This window comes from Aulonocara stuartgranti (genome assembly GCF_965226115.1).
Source record: "Aulonocara stuartgranti genome assembly, chromosome: 12".
NCBI classification, from domain to species: Eukaryota; Metazoa; Chordata; class Actinopteri; order Cichliformes; family Cichlidae; genus Aulonocara; species Aulonocara stuartgranti.
In genome coordinates this window covers 34,059,262-34,080,304 of record NC_138948.1, presented here as the reverse complement: position 1 = coordinate 34,080,304, position 21,043 = coordinate 34,059,262, and the positions used below count along the sequence as shown (strand labels likewise).

The 21,043-nt window shown below is 45.3% G+C and overlaps 2 protein-coding genes across 4 annotated transcripts in view; one reads left to right on the top strand and one right to left on the bottom strand.

Moving 5' to 3' along the window:
- The window catches only part of LOC309719662 (uncharacterized protein), a 206,192-nt gene that overhangs the window by 11,066 nt on the left and 174,083 nt on the right, over window positions 1-21,043 (bottom strand). The gene's annotated exons all lie outside the window — the stretch shown is intronic.
- Window positions 13,642-21,043, top strand: part of kat6a (K(lysine) acetyltransferase 6A) — a 38,475-nt gene continuing 31,073 nt past the window's right edge. Inside the window, exons 1-2 of one of the 3 annotated variants that reach the window (XM_082555949.1) lie at window positions 13,642-14,248; window positions 15,648-17,112. In XM_082555949.1, the coding sequence (XP_082412075.1) occupies window positions 16,414-17,112 (699 nt within the window). In that variant the 5' untranslated portion in view covers window positions 13,642-14,248; window positions 15,648-16,413. The other 2 variants (XM_082555950.1, XM_082555951.1) reach the window with 2 other exon arrangements.

The window sequence follows — 21,043 nt, the reverse complement described above, 5'->3', positions numbered from 1 at the left end:
ATAATCATTTAAAAAACAGGAAAACAGTTTTCCAGGGAGAATTTCACACATGCTGTAACACACAGTGGCAGACGCTTGGAAACCTTAAAATAACTAGTGTACAAATTGCCTGCTCAGGTGTGTTACTCCTTAACAGAGCACATTCAAGACCATTTCTTTTTTTGTTTGTTTTTTTGGTTTGCTAACATCCACACTCACACTTTGGCAGTGTCCAGCATTTTACAACAAAATGTAAGTCATAGTACAAGGATAGGTGTGTATAGCTATTTGCACTTAGCCCCCTCTGTGTACTAATCTACTCACTAAAGCCCTTCTCAGTGCAGGAGGCGACCCAGATCAAGATCTGCTGTGGCTGGCTCCTCTGTGAGAAATGGGCATGGCTGACACATGTCAGCCGTGATAAATGAGCAGGTGTTTAGGTCAGTGTTAAGTAAATGGAGTCATTATTGATGACCTCAGAGCCCCCCTGTGTGTTGCCAGTATCAGTGATGACTTCCAGGCGCCACGCTGCAGTACAAGGGGACACTGTGTTGTGATTCTGGGGGTCAGGTGAGGACTCGCTGCCTCGGGGAACACACTGCACTGTCTACCACAGTAGCCTGGACCGATGACCTCAAAGAAGGAAGCTCACCAGAACTGGAGCACTCGGGCGGCCTCTGTGCAGACTGTTTGTGACTTGAACCTGCGATGGTTGTCTCAAAACTTACTTTCTTCTTCTGTTGTCCCGTGGGAGCGGGCAACTGGGTTTGTGTCACCACTCAGTGGAGCTCCAGTGCCACAAGTCACTGATCTGTCATAGTGTTACATGAAGTGCATGAAACACATACATGGTATTATCAGCAGGCAGCTGCCCTCAAAGAGACAATCTGGAGATGACTGTATGTCAATAAAACCCAATTTTCATCACCTTACTCAACTTCAAACCCATTAAAAATCTATTAACTATGGTTAAAATCCAGGTCTGTGCAGGAAACCAACCTTTTTTAAGTCAGTAAATATGTATAATGTACAATCATTCCACCCTGGAAAAAGACAAGTTCAGAGAAATCATTTTAAAAAATGACCATGAAACTTAAGCCCATGATGAGTGGATGGACAATTTTGACCACAACTGTATATCAGCACCTTCTATGCTGCCAAATAGCAACAACCATAACCGTCCTTTTTTGAGTCGTGATAAAGGCTTTTTCATGTTTTCATGGATTATTTTTAGTGGGTTGCTGGTGCTGCAGCAATCCACATTCACTTCCATCTTGACCAATAACCGCACATATCTACACTGAAGTAGAAGCTTAAAAAAAGATGCACAAAATGACGTTGTAGGAGGTTTGGTCCCTAGTTCCTGCAGTCAAGGCAAGGCAAGGCAAGTTTATTTGTATAGCACAATTCAACAACAAGGTGATTCAAAGTGCTTTACAGAGACATTAGAAACAAGAACAAATAAAAAGCATGATTTAAAATTGATTAAAACAAGCAAATAAACTAACTAACTAATTAACAAACAAACAAACAACAGTATATAAAATCAAAACAGATAAAATCAGAACAGTAGATAAAATCAGTAGTTAAATGTAAGTTTTGAAATTTAAGCTTAAAGTGTGGATTTGGTGCTTTATTCAAATGCAGCTGAGAACAGGTGAGTCTTCAACCTGGATTTAAATAAACTGAGTGTTTCAGCTGATCTGAGGCTTTCTGGGAGTTTGTTCCAGATATAAGGAGCATAAAAGCTGAATGCAGCTTCTCCGTGTCTGGTTCTGACTCTGGGAACTGATAAAAGACCGGATCCAGATGACCTGAGGGATCTGGATGGTTCATACTGGGTCAGGAGGTCATTGATGTATGTGAAGACGCACAGAAATACAATGTTTTCCTTCAAAAGTTACAAGAACTTCAGAAGTTCCATATCCACTAATTAGCACGGACACCTTCATTTAGTGATGCCACATGATGAAAAAGTAGTGACATTAAAAAAATGTTTGATTAATTCTAAGCTGTCCAACCCAAATTTCATGGCCATCTATCCTCAAGTTATTGAAATATTCCACTGTCAGCACAAGTTGAAACATGAGAGGATCGAAGGCAGTCTAATTTGCAATAAATTGTAATAAGACTAAATTAAACACCAAAAAGACCAAGGAGATCATTGTAGATTTCCGGAAGAGGGGCCATAACAACCATCTGCCTCTCTTCATTGGCAGTGAGGCGGTGGAGAGGGTGAGCAGTTTTAAATTCTTGGGGGTAACTGTGACCGAGGACCTGTCCTGGGGCAACCATATCACCTCAGTTGTACGGAAGGCCCGACAGCGCCTCTACTACCTGAGGAGACTGCGGAGCGCACACATTCCCAGATCTCTGATGTTGAACTTCTACAACTGTGCCATCAGCAGCGTTCTGACGTATGGATCTCTAGTGTGGTTCCCCAGCTGCACCAAGGCCGATCAGCAAGCACTCCAGCGGGTGGTGAAAGAAGCTGGCAGAATTATTGGAACAAGTCTGCCAGAGATCAGTAATATCTTCCCCACTCGCTGTCTGAGGAGGGTGCACAGTATCCTGCGGGACCAACATCACCCTGCGCGCCACCTTTTCCATCTGCTGCCCTCAGAGAGAAGGTACAGGTCTATACAGGCCAGAACATCCAGACTGGCCAACAGCCTGTATCCACAGGCTGTGAGGCTCCTGAACTCTCTGCCCCCCTCTCACGGACAATAACCATATCCAACTTGTTAATAGCAATGAACTGGTCTGCATTGGTGCATCATATCTTTATTCTCTTCCCCCTCCTGCCCCCCCCCCCCCCCCCTCTTTCTTAAATAGATAACTATCATATCTGATATCATATCTCACAGTACAATAATATTGAATGGGTTGCATTGTTGTATTTTGTCATGTTTCTCAGGTCTTTGTCTGAATTTCTACGAACATTATTGCTAAGGATTGTCTTATTGCATTGGAGTCACACTGGGTTAAATATGTACACTTGGGTTTTAAGGGGTATTTATTATTTTCTTCTTTTTTTTGGGTTGTATGGAAGCCCCAAACGCAATTTCATTGTTCTTGACAATGACAATAAATAAATAAATAATACTAAAAGAAATGTGACAGTGGATTGACTGGTCCAGACTAATAAGATTTAATCGTTGTCATCAACAGGGCCTTGATGCTAGCATAACAGTATCATAGACTCCATGTAGCCATCATGACATAAGCCACTGCTATGAAAAGTCCCATTGTGATGTTTCAGTATTTGCCGATGCAATCATGGACTAAATGTTGGGTCTAGCTACTTACCATTCACACCAATATGCTTCTATGCAATCTGACTTCTTTTTTTTTTTTTTTTAAATCAGACGAGTCGCCCCCTGCTGGCCATCAATAAGAATATACACTGGAAGAGTCCAGTTTTGCAGTCTGCGTGCAACAATCTATAACGAAGCCAAGAACCTTCGAACTCCGAAAAGCCACTTGAAACGCATCCCACATTAAGTATCCCGAAAACCTGTTCAACACGAGTTTGCACGCTGCTCTGTCGCTGCCGATACTGCGGGCAGGAAACGTGCATGTGGAAAACCTGGATGGATGAGACACGATATTATCATCACTCTCCACTGCTGTCTCTCTCCATATAAAAAACACAGCAAGCCCTCTGTCACTGTCACCTGCGTGAGATACCGCCATCCAGAAGGACTCAGAGTATTTATCAGCTCCGGCACGATGAGTGTAAGCACGCCACGTTATTATACGTCTCTCAGGATAATCTGTGACTTTCATTTACATCGATATGATTACATAACACGCTCCATCTGTTGCTTGTTGCTAGCACAGGGGGGAGACAAACATGCATAGCTTTACACAGAGAGGAATCTAATTATTCAATTAGGGACTGTATTGAATGACTAACTGATTCACTGCAGTTTACATAATGACAACACAGATCACTACTGCCTCTGTAATGCAATTTAGTACTACTGTGGAGGGCTCATCATTCATGGGAATGTAGTCTTCTTCTTCTTCTTTTTTTTCCTGGCTTCCATTACCGTGCAGTAATCTGAGAGTGGCAATATATACTGCATTGATTAAATCAAGAAATCACACATCGTTAGCGTTCACTCGCCCATTAACCAACGTATGCCTTTTGACATAAATCTCAGCCCTGGCTCTTAATGAAATTGATTGAAAAGGCTCTTCATGTTCCGGTGTGAGAAAAAGCTTGTTGTGCAAGTAAACGATCAAAAAAGAAGGAAAAAGTGGGGGCGGCGTGGAGGTGGGGGGGGAAGTAGACAAAGCCTGCTGAGCTCCTGAGGTTAGGACCCCCCCACCCACCAGGCCCACAGGAATGCATGTGCGTGTGAGAGTCCTGGAGGCTGTATTGTTGTCTGTGGTGCATCTTGCTCTGCAAACACTGTGGCTCCGACTTGGGAAGGAGCCTATAATGTGGGAGGTCTGGATACCAAACGGCCAAACATGGCATCATGTGATATCATTTCTTTTTGTTGTGTGCAAGCGGAGAAACCCTCTGTGGTGCAGTTATTTAGTTACAAATGAACTTCTCTCCTAGGAAGAAATGGCTTTGATGCTGTCATAAAAACCTCTCGAACAAACAGACACTAAGGCTGGACCGGCGCTATCACCCGTCTTTTAATTATCTTTGTTCCGATCTTCACCGTTTCCACTTTTATTGCCTTTTGATTGCATTTACACAGATTTCTATTTGCTTTGCTGTCGAGACCTGTGTGCCGTGTTGGGGTTTTTCTGTTTGCCAAAGTCTGAGAATTAGGCTGCCGTACTGCCATCCAGAGCATTAGGGTATAATAAAGCAACACAATGGCTCATGTTACCAGAGATGTAATCAGGATGGAAAATAAAAACTTTTTTTTAAAAAAAACAATAACACTGGGGTTGAATAGAAGTCAAAAAATACAAAATGGAATAAGCTTGAAAACCCTGAAATGGAAAATGAGCAAAGCCATTTAAAAGGGAAGTTTTGACACTTGCAGAAATATTGTTATGTTTCCAAAACATTACATTTATCTCATGTGTTCAGGATGAAGCCGCAGCATGTCGTAGATGGTTACATGCTTAAATATTTCCAGGATTCTCAGAGGCTTTCTTTTACTTTTAGATTCTGTTTTGTTTTTGCAAGAGCAACACATAGTCTTTTAAATAGTGAGCTGTTTTTTGATTGGTTAAGGCACTGGTAGCTGTTTGCCTCTGTTTTCAGTCAGCATCATATAAACAACACACACATCAGTGTTCCCAAGTGAACAGTGTGTTTCCCGAAATGTTGAAATGGCCCATTAACAAACCAGAGTCTTTAGGCCTAGATGATCTCCGATAATAAGTAAGTCTGCTCTTAGTCCATTTATTTTTATTTTTCAAAAGCTGTATGTAAAAGATGGACAGGGCTTTGGGGTCTAAGTGTTTTAAACTGCAGTCTTACTAATGGCCAGCAGGGAGGGTGACTCCTCTTGTTGCAAAAGCAGTCAGAATGTACTGTACATGCAATAAACACTTGAGTTGAACTGTTGGTCTCAGTTGCTTGGTTTCAGGTCTTACTATTAAGCTGTGGTTATTTTGGTATCTGCAATCCCAACTTGGAATAAAACGAACATTAAAGGTTTGCCATTCTTGTGGCCGGGCTCCTTGTTGATTGAAAAGTTGCTCCTGCGTGAGATGTGTTGGTGGTCTGTCACAGCAAACCATACATTCATCTTTTATATACAGTCTATGCTTCTGTTGTTGACCCTGGTTCTACTTCAACCCACGCACATTTTTAGCCTGCATAAGATGCTTTCCAGCATACAAGACCAAACACAAACAATCCTGCCGTTATAACTTTATCTGATATATTTGCTAGATGACAGAAAAAGGAATTTCACGTAACAGCCTCTCGAGATTTATCTACAATATTTAAATAGACTTCCTTTTTGCATTTGGAATATCCTGCAAAGCAATTTTTAGCACATAAAAAAAGTTTATCTTGTCTTCTGATGAACCACAAACTAACCCAGACTACATTTTTATTCCACTGAGTGTGAGATATTTGAAAGTTTGACTCTGTTTTTGAGACTGTGCTGGTTTTAATAATCACATTTTGTCACTTGCTTGTCAGTTGTCTCGCTTGAGATTCTTTATGACACACCTTGATGAAGTCAGCACTGTCTCCCCTGTCTGAAAAACAGCTTCAAGAAAAGTTTTGACTTTGGCTTTTGACTCCTGCCTCTAAAAGTAAGAAACTGCTACCGTGACTGGATCCTCCTCTGCTCTATTTAACAGTGGTAAAGTGAGAGCTATTTGTGCATGTTAATGGCCTTGTCAGAAGCCCGTTCCTCACATCTACATGCACTTAAAACGACAGTTAACCACAGCAGAACAATTGATTTCTCAAACAGCGTAGTCCTCTACATTTTCCTCCCTGTCTCTCTGCTGCGTATGTCTGACATACAAGTGTACTTTTCGGCACTCTCAGGCACTTCTGAGTTTGAGTGAAGGAGATGGGGTTTGTGGGAGATTTCAGACAGCAAGAGTTGGAGTTAGGGGAGTTGGGGGGTGGGTGTCTGGCTTAACTTTGAGCTCAGCGCTCACAAGCTGTACTTCACCTTCCAGCTGCTCTCCGAGCCTTTGGATTCAAGGGAGAAAGCAGGGGAAAAGGGGGAGGGCGGGAGGAAAGAGGAGGGGTTTTGGGCTGGGTGGCGATGTTGGTGGGGGTTAGTTGGACGGGTGGGGGCACGCTCTTGGGCGTACAGGCCCTGGAAATTTCCGTTGTATGTTTCACTTCTTTTCAGGATGGGAGGGGTTTGGAATTAGACTTTGGGTGGGGGGGGGGGGGGGGGGTGAAATGGTTGCATTGGGGTCTGGGGACTTGGCAACCAGCCAGCCACAGCAGGAAGCTTTTGCTAGTTTCACACAGACAAAAAAAAAAAAAGTGGTCCTGGACACTGGCCGGCTATCTGAGCACAGCGCTCCAGTCATCACCCGAAAAACAGGAACTCATAAATGCAGCCTGCTCGGATGGTGGCACAGGCTGACTGCTGTTTAACGCCACAATCCACATTCAAATTTCTTATTATATACAGTAAAAGGCACGAGCACAGGGACGAGAGAAGAGTGAGCAACTAACTCAAGCCATCGTTTGATAATGTCCAGGTTTGTTGGGTTCATTCATTTGCCTTAAACACACCTGACTTTTCCATGACTTTTAAATACTTACACATCAAGAGGCCTTGATTAGTTGGAAAAAATGTAATTCAAGCTGGACTCGATATGTAAACATCCTTATTTACCCAAACTAAACAGGCTTTTAATCAGAGAAACTATTTTAATTGGATTTCTCCATAATGGTTCTGACATGTAACTGCAAGAGTATTTCAAATAAAGAAAAAAAAATACTCACAGGCTGCGTGGACGACACACAGTTCAAAATCTGATAACAAAAACAGCAGCAGCAATAAAACAAGCGCTGTAGCTGTACCACGAGTTTTTTTTCATAACCACGGGGATGCCGTCGGTTTATTTGGCTTGGCAAATGTCCAGCTTTTAAACCAGAGGCAGGAAGAAGTGAAGCAGAGCAAAGAGCCAGCAGGCCCGACAGCAGGCATTCAGAGCAGAAGGTGCTGCTGTGCATCAGGTGGAGGAGATGTTTCTCTGTGTGTGTGTGTGTGTATGTGTGTGAGAGAGAGAGAGGACAGGGAAGGGGAGGGTTGCAGGGGGCAGGTGGACACTGGTTCGGCTTGCTGGGGGCTCAGGCCTCGCTAGCAGGTGGATGCTCGGAGAATAGAATTTTTTTTTAAGGGAGGGATTAGGGGGATGAAAGGAAGCTAAGGATTACTGGCCTCCTTTTCTGCACCAAAGATGGAAAACGAGCCAAGGGTGTCATACTACAACATCCATTTGCTGGTCGGAGCAAAAGCTGCTACACAGTGCCAAATGTCCACTATAGAAATGACGGTTGCTGCATCCACAAACACCAGATAAAACTGCACAATACATGAATAGATAACCACGATCATGAAATGCTGCTTTTATGGGGTTTGTGTGAAAAACCCTTTCTAGATGGGAAGCAGTGATTTTGTCCCAGACAATCCCAGATGCTCACTTGTGGAAGTTGTTGGCTCCTAGATTAAATGGGAGATGTTACGTTCTATATTTTTATCTCTTTGCATGATCTGCAGTTTAAAATATTCCTCATTCCAGCTTTCTTCTGAATGGCTACTCTTTGTGAACAAGCGATAGGATGTAGAGGCTTCTGTGATCACGGAGAACGTGACCATATAAGGACATCCACGCTTATCAACGTCACAAAGATTTAAGAGTAGAAAAAAACGTCTGAATTCTGAGCTTTTGGCACACAGTACGGTGGCCGTGAGAGGTCAAACGTACTCCAATTTAAAAAAAAAACACCAGCAAAAAAATAAATGCTATGCTAAATGCTAGATAAAAAGCACACAAAACACAACAGATGTTGAATAAAACAAAACAGAAAGAGGAGGAAAAGACATCAGCAAGCACGAGAGCAGAAGTGATGAGCTAACAGTGAACAGCTAATAGCAGTTAGCAACACGTTAATAAAGTGTCTGCAGTATTACGTGAAATGTGTATTTTAAAAAGAATATTTACTTGCATCTTTTTCTCCCTCACAACACTAAAGAATCCTCAGCTGATTTTAAGCGCGTCTCGGTGCAATTTTTTACATGTTTTGGTTTTAGGTCACTTCATCAGCTGTTCCGTCACCTTAATAGAATAGAATAGAATAGAATTCAACTTTATTGTCATTGCACATGCACAGGTACAGGGCAACAAAATGCAGTTTGCATCCATCCAGAAGTGCTTTAGTGATATAGATATATTACAATATATATTAGCAATAGTATAGATATGTAAGTATATTACAGAAATGGGTCTATTATGGTATGTTATAATGTACACGGTATGAAGTATGTTGTGAATGTTCTTTAACTATAAGTATGTACAGGCTGTAGTGAGTACAAGCTATGTACAGGCTATGAGCAGGATATAAATATGAAAAACTATACAGAATATGAAATAAATAACTTTACAGGAATCTGAGATATACAGTTATACAGAAATGGGAACTATGCAAGTTGTAAACAGTTGTAGGATTAAAAATTAACGAATGTACAGAATGATTATTTACACAGAGCTATACAGTAGTGCAGTTAAGATAAGTGAGGGTGTGGATAGTTTCTACAGAGGCTATATAAAGTGCTAGTGGTTGTGAGTGGTGGTTCAGTCCATGTTATTATTGTGTGTTTGAGGGTACAGTTGTCCATTGTGGGTGTGTGTATGTTCAGTCCATGTGTTAACGTGGGTCAGATGTCAGGAGGCAGAGTTCAGGAGTCTGACAGCTGTGGGGAAGAAGCTGTTCCGGTACCTGGTGGTCTTAGTCCGGAGGCTCCTGTAGCGCCTCCCAGAGGGCAGGAGGGTGAAGAGTCCATGTGATGGGTGACTGGGGTCTTTGATGATCTTCCCAGCCCTTTTCAGACACCGCTTCCTGTAGATGTAGGTGTAGGTGCTCCCTTCCTTCCCTCCCCATCTCCAGCTGCCTCCCTCTTCCCGCTCCACCACAACCACCCACACATGCAGGACCTTGGAGTAGGGGTGTGTCACCAGGGTGCAGAGGAGGCCGCCACCCCCCCGTCCCCTTCTGGCTGCCTCTGCCTCAATTTTATCCCACAACTTAGACATTCACATTACTCACACTCTCATTACACATACATATAGGATCTTGGGGGTGGGCACGATACACGGAATCCAAAGTACCATCAGGGTGTACACCCCACCCCTGGCGTCGTTGCCCACCTCTCAATGTTAAATACACGTAGACATTGAGGGCTAGCAGGAGGGACCATGCACTTACCTGCTGCTCTCTGGCAGGTAGCTCCATGCCCTCCTGGGTTTTAAATGCACCTTAGAACACACATGCATCAACACTACAATGAGCGGGTGGAGGGAGGTTTGGAGTCTTCTCTCACCCCCGTTCTCTGCGACCTGCTGGAGCGGGGGGGCTAGGAGGAGGAGTTGGCCGTCCGACTGCGGTCTGGAGTGTGGGGCCTCCCTGCTGCTGCGGAGTCGGGGCAGTCTGCCTCCCCCCACCGCAGGGAAAAGGGTAACACCACCTGGGTCTGGGTGCAGTTTCCCCCTCCAGGGGTAAGGGCACCTAGACCCGGTTTGTAGAGTACGCTTGGGGAGTGTGATTGTGTGTACAGCGTCTCTTTATGTCTGTCTCCACGTTGGTTGAGTGTGGAGTAAGTGCATATGAGAGCATGGGGGGGGGGGGGGGGGGGGGGGGGGGATGGATGTTTGTGTCTGTGTGTGCCTGTATGTCTGTGTCTATATGTCAGGTTGGGTGTCAGGCGCCACCTCTCTGGGGACATCTCAGGCCCTCCAAGGTTTGGAGGCCTATCTCCCCCTACCACCACTTCCCTGCCAGTGGCGGACTCCCTCAGACATCGGTGCGTTGGTGGTTCTTTGTGTCCGGGGATGGGCGTCCAGGTACACACCGGCTCACTCCTTGGCGGCCACTTATCGGGGCCTGGAGCCTGGGGCTCGCTCGGGCCACTTCGGAGGTGGGGTGCCCCCGGCCTCTCGGCCTGGGGCTCGGTCACTCAGGCACGGCTGGCTGCCGGCGGAGCTCACGGGCGCGTCACTGCAACTCCCCCTGGCTTCTGCTCCGCGGCTGCTGAGTGAGCCCTCATCTGGGACTCTCCTCAGCTCTTTCTGGGACAGTGGCGCGGCTGCCCCTCTGTTGGTCTTCCTTGGTCTCTTGTATTCTGGGGGCCTCTGGATGTCTGGAGTTTTGATCTCCTCCATACCTGCTTCATGCCCTGGAGGACGGGGCTGTGGCCCCCCCACACCCTCTAGCAGATCATTACATGAAGGAACCTTTTAAAAAAAACAAAAACAAGCGCGTCCATGCTCACAGGTGTACACACGGGTGATCACACCCACAAACTACACCCTTTTTGGCTCCTACCTCAAAGCACACTGTGTTCTGTTGATCTTATGTGCTGCACAATAATGTTTAACATTTAGTATTTACTGTCATATTCCCATATATCATTGTGATGTGTTTATTCTATTACTCTTGTTCTCTTCTGCTTGTTTTCTTTTTTCTTTCTCAGCAGGTGATCCAGGTGATCGATATATGCATTTTTTTTCTTTTTTTTTTTCTCTGCTCATTCTGTTGGTTTTTGTCTTTTGCCCTTCTCCCCCGTCCCTCTTCTCAGCTGTTTCTTGTTCCCTCTTTCTTTCTCCCCTTCTTTCCCCCAGTCAAGTCTGTCCCGTATTCAGTAAGTGAAAATAAAATGAACAATAAAGGTGAATCAAATGGACCATTACGGCAAGGCTGGGATGGTCAGTTTGGTAAAGTAAATCCGTTGGGCATCTTTCTTTGCCTTTAGACAACAATTCTGATGGCAAAAGAGCCAAACAGGACGGGCAAAAAAAATAAATAAAGGTGTAGGTGCTCCGGCGATGCGCTGGGCAGTTTTCACGACCCTCTGCAACGCCTTCCGGTCCGAGGCAGAGCAGTTCCTGTACCAGACTGTTATACAGTTGGTCAGGATGCTCTCGATGGTGCAACGATAGAAGTTCACCAGGATGTCTGAGGACAGGTGGTTCTTCCTCAGAGTCCACAAGAAGAATAGGCGCTGGTGAGCCTTCTTGACCAGCTTGGAGCAGTTGGTCGTCCAGGTGAGATCCTCGGAGATGTGGACTCCCAGGAACTTGAAGCTGCTCACACGCTCCACAGCCGTCCCCTTAATGTGGATGGGTGGATGTGGGTCAGCATTCCTCCTGTAGTCCACGATGAGCTCCTTGGTCTTCTCGGTGTTAAGCAGCAGGTTGTTTCTGTCACACCACTCAGCCAGACGATCCACCTTAATGTCTCCCCAAAAACATTTCTGCTCTGTCTCTATGTCTCTTGAGTTTTTTTTTTCTCCTACTTAAGTTGTGTTTTATTGTTTCTATTTCTTTTTTCTTTTTTTTATTCAGCTTCCGTACTGTTTTGTGTGCTTTTGCAGCATTTTTCAGTTTTTGCTGGAGTTTTCTGAAGTTGCCGTGCATTCGAGCTCTCGGGGCCACCATCAACCTAATTCAATTTTGTTTATATAGCACCGAATCACAACAACAGTTGCCTCAAGGCGCTTTATATTGTCAGGTAAAGACCTTACAATAATACACTGTAGGCATAATAGGTCCACTTTAAACGCTGCGTTTAATTAATTATCTAAGTCAATTTGCAATAATTTTCTGCCCTACTTCTTGTCTGTTAGCTGGTCAATCCACTACTAATCTAATAAAGATGAGTATATGCCAACAAAAATGTGTGTAAATACAGTTTTAGATCCTTTAAATATCCCGTCTCGCACTCCTCCACTTCCCCCAGATGACAGTTATAAAATAGGTAAAACTTCAGCTCAGTTTATGTAACTGAATCAATTATGATCTTACCAAAATTACAATAGGGTGGCTCCCTACTCCTCCACTCCGTGCCCCACCCTGATTAGTTTTCTCCTGTTGCTGTGTGTTGGTGAACATGGCCTCTGCTGTGGATCATGGTACACAACATTATTTATTCATGGCTGGGAACGATAGATGCAGTGCAGGCTCCTCCTGAGTATTGTCCATCTGTTAGCTGGCCTACTGTACACAGTAATATAATGTGAGTCCTCAGGAGGCACGTGCTAATAGCAGCTCATGTGTTAACGCATCACACTATTTATCTTTGCAATAACACTACTGTTAATTACAATTAGTTGGTGATTTATTTGTCCCTGAAGGAGTGCGGGGAAAACAGCCAGTAAAATGTGACCTTACTGGGTTTTATTTGATCACCGCTGCACTGCTGGGGGTTCGCTCTCTCGCAGGACACCTCTAACATGGGAAAACATCAGGTCTAATTGCTCCCCTATAAGACACTGTCTCTGAGGACTGCTGTACACATCATTTTACACAAAGCTGCAGATAATTTAATTTCCACCCAGGGAGCTCTCGGCATTAGACTGCTGCCAGATTTCAAACACAAGTAACCTCCCGTGTCATGATGGTTGTGAAATTGAAGCAGCAAAAATCCGATTTCATCTACTGACTGATTTTCTTATGAATAAGGAAAGGGTTCTGCTTAGATTGTTCAAACTTCCCCGTGGCGCATTTAGAAATTATTATTACATGATTAGTAGTCTCTCTCTCCTGTCATTTTCTGCAACATACTATAAGTTTAAACACCCATGACTCGCACACATTCGCTTTAAAATTAAGCACAGTGTGGATTCGAGCACACAGAGAGTGATACCTTTAGACAAAGTTGCTTCCACCTGTCACCAGATGCCATAGTTGATGTGACTCTGAGAGCTGCACAAGCCCTGCTTTGGCCAAACGTGGATATAAAATAAAGGTGTTAGACTCGGTGTGTCATTTAATCAAACGTAACAAAGTGGGATGGCCGCAGAGACTTTACATTAACCGCTTCCTTTGCTGGAGAGATAATTCTGTGTTTCACAGTCTGATGAGCGATGCATCACTAAGACTACACTGCACAGGCAGATAATAACATGCTTTATCATGTACTGTAATACTCCAGATAGCTCCACACGGCAACATCTGATCACCTCTGGGGGGAGAAAAAAAATCTGGCTCAATTTCCATCTTCAGTTTAAAACACACACGGCTTCCACAATAGACTGCAATGTGGAGGAGTGTCTCACTTTGATCTTTAAATACCCTCTAACGTTAAGACACGCTCATTGGCTTTGATTTTTTTTTTTTTTTTTTACAACTGCCAGGCAAAATACAGACGCTCCCTTGAATCTCCTCCTGTGTAGCTGTAGTACAGCAGAGAATGCGTGAACACCTATCCTCTTTTTATTTTTTTCCCTCCTCCAACACAACCACCACCATCTGTCCCTTTCTTCCATTTCATGTGCTCAAGCAATATCCACACCCCTCTCATAGCAACAGCACGCCGCCGCCGCCCCCGCGCCTTGCAGTGAATTTTTCTTTTTTTCTTTTTGCTCCGTCCCCTGGATCTTCGCCTCGCACCATGCAGACGGTCCCTGGGCCCTGCCTGACTGTTCAGTCTTCCCCCCTCCCCCACCAGCCGTGCTCCTGTTTCACTCAAAGATGGCGTCGGCTCTAGAGCCCCTGGTCTCTGGCTGCATTTTTTGGGCTTGTTGTTGTCTTCGTTTCGCACGGTTTTGGCACCTTCTCCTCGGCGGCTCGATACCAAATTCCGGTGAGTAGCAGCGGAAGCCGGATGGGAGGATACGAGATTTTCTCCGCGGTCCGCTTTGCCCGAGCTTCCCTCCGAAACCAGAACCGGACCATCTCTGGCTTTCTGGGGAACCGCGAGAGGTAGAAGGGGAGAGGGGTACGGAGGGGATGGTGATCGCGGATGTGGGTGGGGGGTATAGAGGGGAGGGAGGGGGGCGAACAGAGGCCTAGCTTTACTCCGTTTTAGCGGCCTTGTCTTCACGGCACCGCAGGCTGTAGCGTTACGTGGGAGGGCGGTTAGCGGAGGGAGGAAGTCAGCGAGGTGCGGACCACTGGTAGGGATGCGTCTACGCGGGCAGAGCCTGCTCGCCCATGCCGAAGATTGAGAGCTAGGCCGCGGAACCAGCACTGCTGCAGAACCACCCGCTAAGACCATCTTAAATATTGCACTTGCCCGCTAGCCGAGATGGCCGTCTGCAAGTTGCATTGTGCCTCATACAAGGCCGCGATCTCACGTTAGTATCTGAGTGACATTCATGGGGAGAATATTCGCAGTGTTTGCTGTGGTGTGATGCTTTGTATTGTCAGAAATCCCAGGTCCATGCGGAAATGTTTGGTTTTTCTCTCGCTCTTCTGTGGTGGAGCGCTGGCTACCCCCCCAGTTTCACGCTGTTTACGTTTCAGGTTAGCGAGTAACATTAGTAACAGAGATCGTAACGCTAGCTTGTTGGCTAGCTTCTCACGTTAGCTTGCTACACAACAGCAGTAAGCGGGAAGGCTTGTTGTCAGATACTTTGCAGCCTGACATAATATGTGAGTAAACAGAACGACAGGAAACGGTTTGGCCATGCGACTGTTAATCTGGCTTTGATTATTAGCTAGCCTCGCGGCTAATGTTTGCTAACAGCTTTGACTGTAACATGTTTACGTTAGCAACCCAGCTAGCCAAGCTGTCAACTCTGTAGTGCACTTTTGAGGATGGGGTTGTTTACAATGTTTGTAACACACAGTTTTTAAACAGTTGCGTGAGGTATGAGTACGGTTCTTAATGTTTTTTCATTTTTAGAAGTTCTGGTCTTGTCACTGGCTGTGCGTTTCTTAGTGATAGTTGTTTAGTGGTACAATCGCATGGTGGTTTATTTAAAAACAGAAATCTGGGAAGTTGGCTAGGGATAATAAATATTATTACTTTTTCCCCCTTTTTTACCAATTTCGTGTCTAGTATACGGAGTAATATAGTGATTCAAAAGGAAGGTATGGCTTTGTTTATATGAATGCCACCAGATGATGTGCCTGGGTTGTTTTGAAAAGATGAACCTTCTTGTTCTCTAAAATTGTAAAATTAGGTGCCCCATCTTTGCAGCCATGTGCTATAACCTCTTTCTTTGTGTCTGTTTTTTTTATTTTTCCCCCTCCTACAGTTTTCATCAGCTACTGAAGTGCAATAGGCATGAAGGTGATCGGTCCTGGCTGCTCCCTGTGGTGAGATATCTGTTCCGTCCCAGAGCTGAGAAGCTCAGACTGCTGGAAGAGAAAAAGGGAGCAAATGAGAACAAGCGAAAATAAGGAGATGTGGATGGAGAGGAAAACTCACAATCTTCTGGAGTGATATAATTATCAGAAACCTTTGTGCAATTGTCCTCGCGTTTATCACTGAAACACAATTTTCATGTCCCCGAGAGTCTGAGCAGAGGAGACTGCTGTTATTGGCAGTCCTTGTTTTTGTTTTTTCTTTTTTTTTTTTCCGGGGGCCGTCTAAACAGGAAACACCTACATTTTGTGAAAAGCCAAACCAAAATCTGCCCTGCCCAACCTTGGGTACTGTGGGAGTATAAGTTGGTAATAGATCTGAAGCTTCTTCTGCTCCCCCTGCCTCTTGCCAGGGATCTTCACCTGGCTGGAAGTGGGTGGTGGGTGGACCAGATTTTCACCAGGTGCAGGGTTGGCTCAGTTGGGTTGTGCTATGATCAGCTGCTCCTTTTCGTGCTGCTTATACTCAGCTTCTGAGGGACTCTCTGTGCGACCCCAGGACAAGGGATAGTAAGCTGGTAGAGGGCAAAAGGGAGGAGGAGGCGGCGGCGCTACGGCGCAAGCCAAGTGTTTACTTGGCTTACAGTCTCTACTTTTTTGTGTGTGTGGTCCTCGCGGTAAGGCCCCAGTGCTGCTGCACCCACCCAGACAGCAGCCATGGTGAAACTGGCAAACCCATTGTACACCCAATGGATTCTAGAGGCCATCAAGAAGGTAAAGAAGCAGAAGCAGCGACCATCAGAGGAGCGCATTTGCAATGCGGTCTCTATGTCCCATGGCCTGGACCGCAAAACAGTTCTGGAGCAGTTAGAGCTTAGTGTCAAGGATGGTACCATACTCAAGGTTACCAACAAAGGTCTCAACTCCTACAAGGACCCAGATAACCCTGGGCGCTTGGCCCTGCCCAAGCCCAAAGGTGTTGGCAGCTCCAGTGGCAGCGGAGGCGGCAGCTCCGGTGGAGGAGGTGGAGGAGCAGGTGGTGGCAGCAGCAGTGGAGGGAGCAGCTCTCACTCGCATTCGGGGAAGAAACCGGGTCTCGACTGGAACAAATTAATTAAGCGGGCACTGGAGGGGCTCCACGAGCCGGGTGGCTCCACCTTAAAGAACATCGAACGCTTCCTCAAGTGTCAGGCTGATGTGGCGGCGTACCTGTCGGGTAGCGGCTCCATGGGCCCGGGCCTCTTCCACCAGCAGCTGAGGGTAGCCCTCAAGAGAGCCGTGGCCCACGGGCGCGTGGCCAAACAGGGTCCACTGTTCCAGCTCCTCAGCCGTAGCAGCAACCAGGATGATGGGACTGGCACGGTGTCTCTGGAATCGCTGCCCCCGGTCCGGTTGCTGCCACACGAGAAAGACAAGGTAAAGTCTCTGCACACATGTAAAACCGCATGCATGCATTCTCAGACATGGACATACAAAATAAAATACACTTAAAGTAAAAATACAGCCACGTTTATTATGCTTTGTATGTCTGCGTTGGTTTGTCACATGGATTTGTTGCGCAGTGTTTGGATGATTTCGATTTTTTTTGTTATATGGCCTGTAAATGAGTGTCAATGATTACAGACCTGTTTGAGATCAAGATAGAACTGATCTCTAGTGAAAAAGTGATTGTGAAGCGCTGTTGCCTGTTGGCATCTGAAGGTCCTGATTAAAATCGCAGATATGCTTAAGACCGTATTTGAGATTGTTGTGGGAAGAAATCTAAAAGTCTGATGTGTTTATCAGTGAACTTTTTGGACCAACAGAGGGCAAGTGAGCATGATTTGTGAAAGTGAAAGCAACACATTCTTGTTGCTGATCTTTTACCTAAGACTCTGGTGCTGCATTTTCCCTGCTGCTCCAAATTTGTCATCCCCTGCAACCCTGTACTTTGCTACAGAGTAGTAAGCTTTCACTTTGTGTCACTTTTTAAGTTTTCAAATGGCATCTAAAGGAGTGGCTTAATGTTATAGTATCAGAGTTATTTGAAAAGTATCAGAGTGGCAGTGCAACAGGTTTGAGAGCAAGCACGATCCAACGTTCTGCCTCAAACTGAAGTATGACTTTGTGTTATCATCAGAGGAGAAAAAGAATAGATGCATCTTAGAAAGCTGGAGCAAGTCAGCTAGTCTGCCAGAGTGATGCTAGGTGAGTGGCTGGTGGGCTAGCAACACAGGATGAGAAGTTAAGGGGGAGTCACATGGCATCCAGCCTCCTGCAGGGACTGTGGACCAGCTGTGGGGCTGTTGCCTGTCAGGTGCTGTCGGGAGATGGGACAAAGAAAGAAAGGAAGCAAGGCAAGGGAAGGAACATAGACAAGTGAGAGAATAAGAGAGCAGGAGAGAGGTGGTCTGTAGCGTTGCCAGACGGAGAGGCTTGGATGACGCAAACTTTCAGGCTCCTGTAACCAGAAAGGGAGAGACGTAGCGGGAGGAGAAACTGAGGGAGACAGAATGAGTTGGAGAGAGGGCGAGGGAGAGGCAGACATGCAGGCGACAGAGGAGAGAGGGAACACACCCACTTTTGTAACCTGATCAGGGAGAGCAGCCGGCTGCTAACCTCTAGTTCTAAGGGCCAGAGATTTGTACACATACACACAGACTTGAACCCATTCTATTGCATGTTAAGACAAAAAAAAAGCAAGCAGACTGAGAGTGATGCCATCCTGGAAAAGAAACCACTCCCAGCAGGATGGAAAGGGTTCATCACAGGATGGAGGCGATCACTCAGATCAACTTTGGTTTGAATTGCAGTGACACGTCCTTCCAAATAAACCAAAACAATATCCGAAAGTCACCCTCCATGGCATAACGGGACTCACTGTAGGGGTCAGGCATTCAGGTTTTTCTTTTAACTCGACAGCCATCAGATTTGGAGAAGACTAGACTGATCATAAGCACTGTTTTGGCTGTCTTCTGGCTTTGTCTGGCCTCTGTGTGTACATGTCTGCAGCCACAGGGGCTCCTGCTTAAGGATGCCCATAGTCGTGCATGTGCACACACACAGAATAGGATTAGCCTAGAGAGCTGGCTGCAATCACATGGGCTCTGCCTAACACAGTGACCTGCTTGGCTGCAGATGATCCACCTCTTAAGACAAACAGAAATCAACCACCTCCTCTCTGACTCAGTGAGTGATCAGCCTGCTTTGCTGCCTCAGAGGCAAAATACAAACAGAATAAAGCATGCCTCAGTTTGAATGCATTGGTTCTACATAGATGAATGCATTGGTTTTTGCTTTCTTACCGTATGATCTGCCATGGTTCTTTTATTAGATTTGTTAGTTCACAGTAAATATTGGCAGAAGAGTCAATTGTAACACAAATGATTTCACTGAAAATGCCACCCTGTTGCATCAGTGAAATTTCATAATCAGCCTAAGAATATGAATTCAGTGGGCATGGATAGGGAGATTACTGCAGTTTCTTTTTGAAGCTTTGAGCTAAATGGTGCATGGAGAAGCTGCGGCAGCAGTGAGGAAATTGACATTTGTGTCTGGTAGTCACACAATATTCTGTTTTTCCTTTTTTGCCTGTTTTTTTTTTTTTCCCCCCTCCCTCTTCTCAGCGCTTCTTCTTGTGCTGTGCCTTGATGAATCTCTCCAGGAGAAGGAACCACTCTGCCGCTCAATCATGTGTGTTTTGTGCGCCCCACGTTGCCGTGTTCTTGATGTATTTGTTAGTTTGTGTCTGTGTGAGTGGCACATGCGTCAAAGAGATAAAACTGTGCGCACGGAAGACCGAGAGACGGCGATGGTGCACGATCGCTCTGCTCCACTCGCTACTTTTCTACCCGCGCATCATTGCCATATTGCCCCGCATCATTGCTAACAGTTATGATTTCCCAAGGAAAGGAGGAGGGAGAGTGTGAGTAAAGGCAGCGGAGGGGGGAGGAAAATCAAAACAAATGGCTAAGCACTAGCATTGACCCCATTTGCAGGGAGATTTGTGTACTTAACTCGCTGATGTTTGCATCGGGGTGCTCCATTCAAACGGATCCCAGACCCCATTTCTGTCTCTCTGTCTCCCCCCTCTCTCACCCTAATAGGGTGCCATTGCCAGGTCATGCAGGGGGAGGTAAATGGGGGAGAAAAGTCAACCAGGGGTCATGGATATATAGATGGCAAACCTCATTGCCTCCCTGAGCACCCGTTAGCAGTATGAGGCTATGGCCATTAGGTGGGATGGGCTTGATGCTGGGCCTTTGTGTGCGTGTGTGTGTGTGTGTATGTGTGTATATATATATATATATATATATATATATATATATATATATATATATATATCTCTGTGTGGGTATACTTGTGTGTGTCAGTGTGTGATGTTCTTCCAGTTATAATAGGAAAGAGCAATCTTCTTGCCCTGCATTTGCCCTCCGCTCAACAGCTGGAGCGGGGTTAACCAGAGTTCTCAATGTCGTCGTGCAGTGTCACGGCGAGGACGTGTGAAAAAAGCGACTTGTGAACAGCAACACAGTTGCAGAGCTATGTTTTTACACTTGTACCCCTTATTGCAGTGATTTCCCTCCAAAATGTCCCACTGACCTTTAACAGATTTGGCTGATGTTAGCGTCAAGCAAGTGAACTGTTTTGCATGGTCCAATATACTCCTAACGTTGGGCACTGCATGTTATTATTAAAGATGCCCTAATGTGTCGCTATCAGCTGATATTTTACTGATAACAAATTAGCAAATAAAATGACATTTATGTATCATTGTCACTGCGCAGCACCAGCAATACATAAATATATACATAGGCATCAGCTATGAACCACATGGATATTTAAACAATAATATTGGCCCAGAACCTTAAAATTGGTGCACAGTTTCATAAAACTTGCCTGATATGGTTAACCTTCACATGCTTCGTTGTGCTGCTTCATGTCTTGCTGTTACAGGAGAGAACTTTTGTGCTTTTTCCCTGGATGCATGGAAGCATTTTCCAGAGTTAGCGCTGCACCACAAAAATGCTGGGAAAATGACTAAGTTGGGTGCAATGAAGTGGTTTCCACCCCAAACCCCCAGTCTGGTGTTAGCTCGTCTTGAATTACAGATTTTTGACTGATCCAAAAAAAAATTTCAACAAGTGAAATAATTTGCCCCGCTTTCCCTTTGACAAGCACCAATTGTTTCCATTTTGACAGAAACCCGGCCTCGGCTGACCCCCCCATTAGTGTCCAAAGTTTTAAAAAAAAGAAAAAAAAAAGTCTCATTCTGTACAGCTTTAAGCTCACGCTTCGCTGTAACCACAAGCACAATTCTTGTTTGACACTTGGTGGTACCCGCCAGCAGAGAGATGGGAAAACTGTT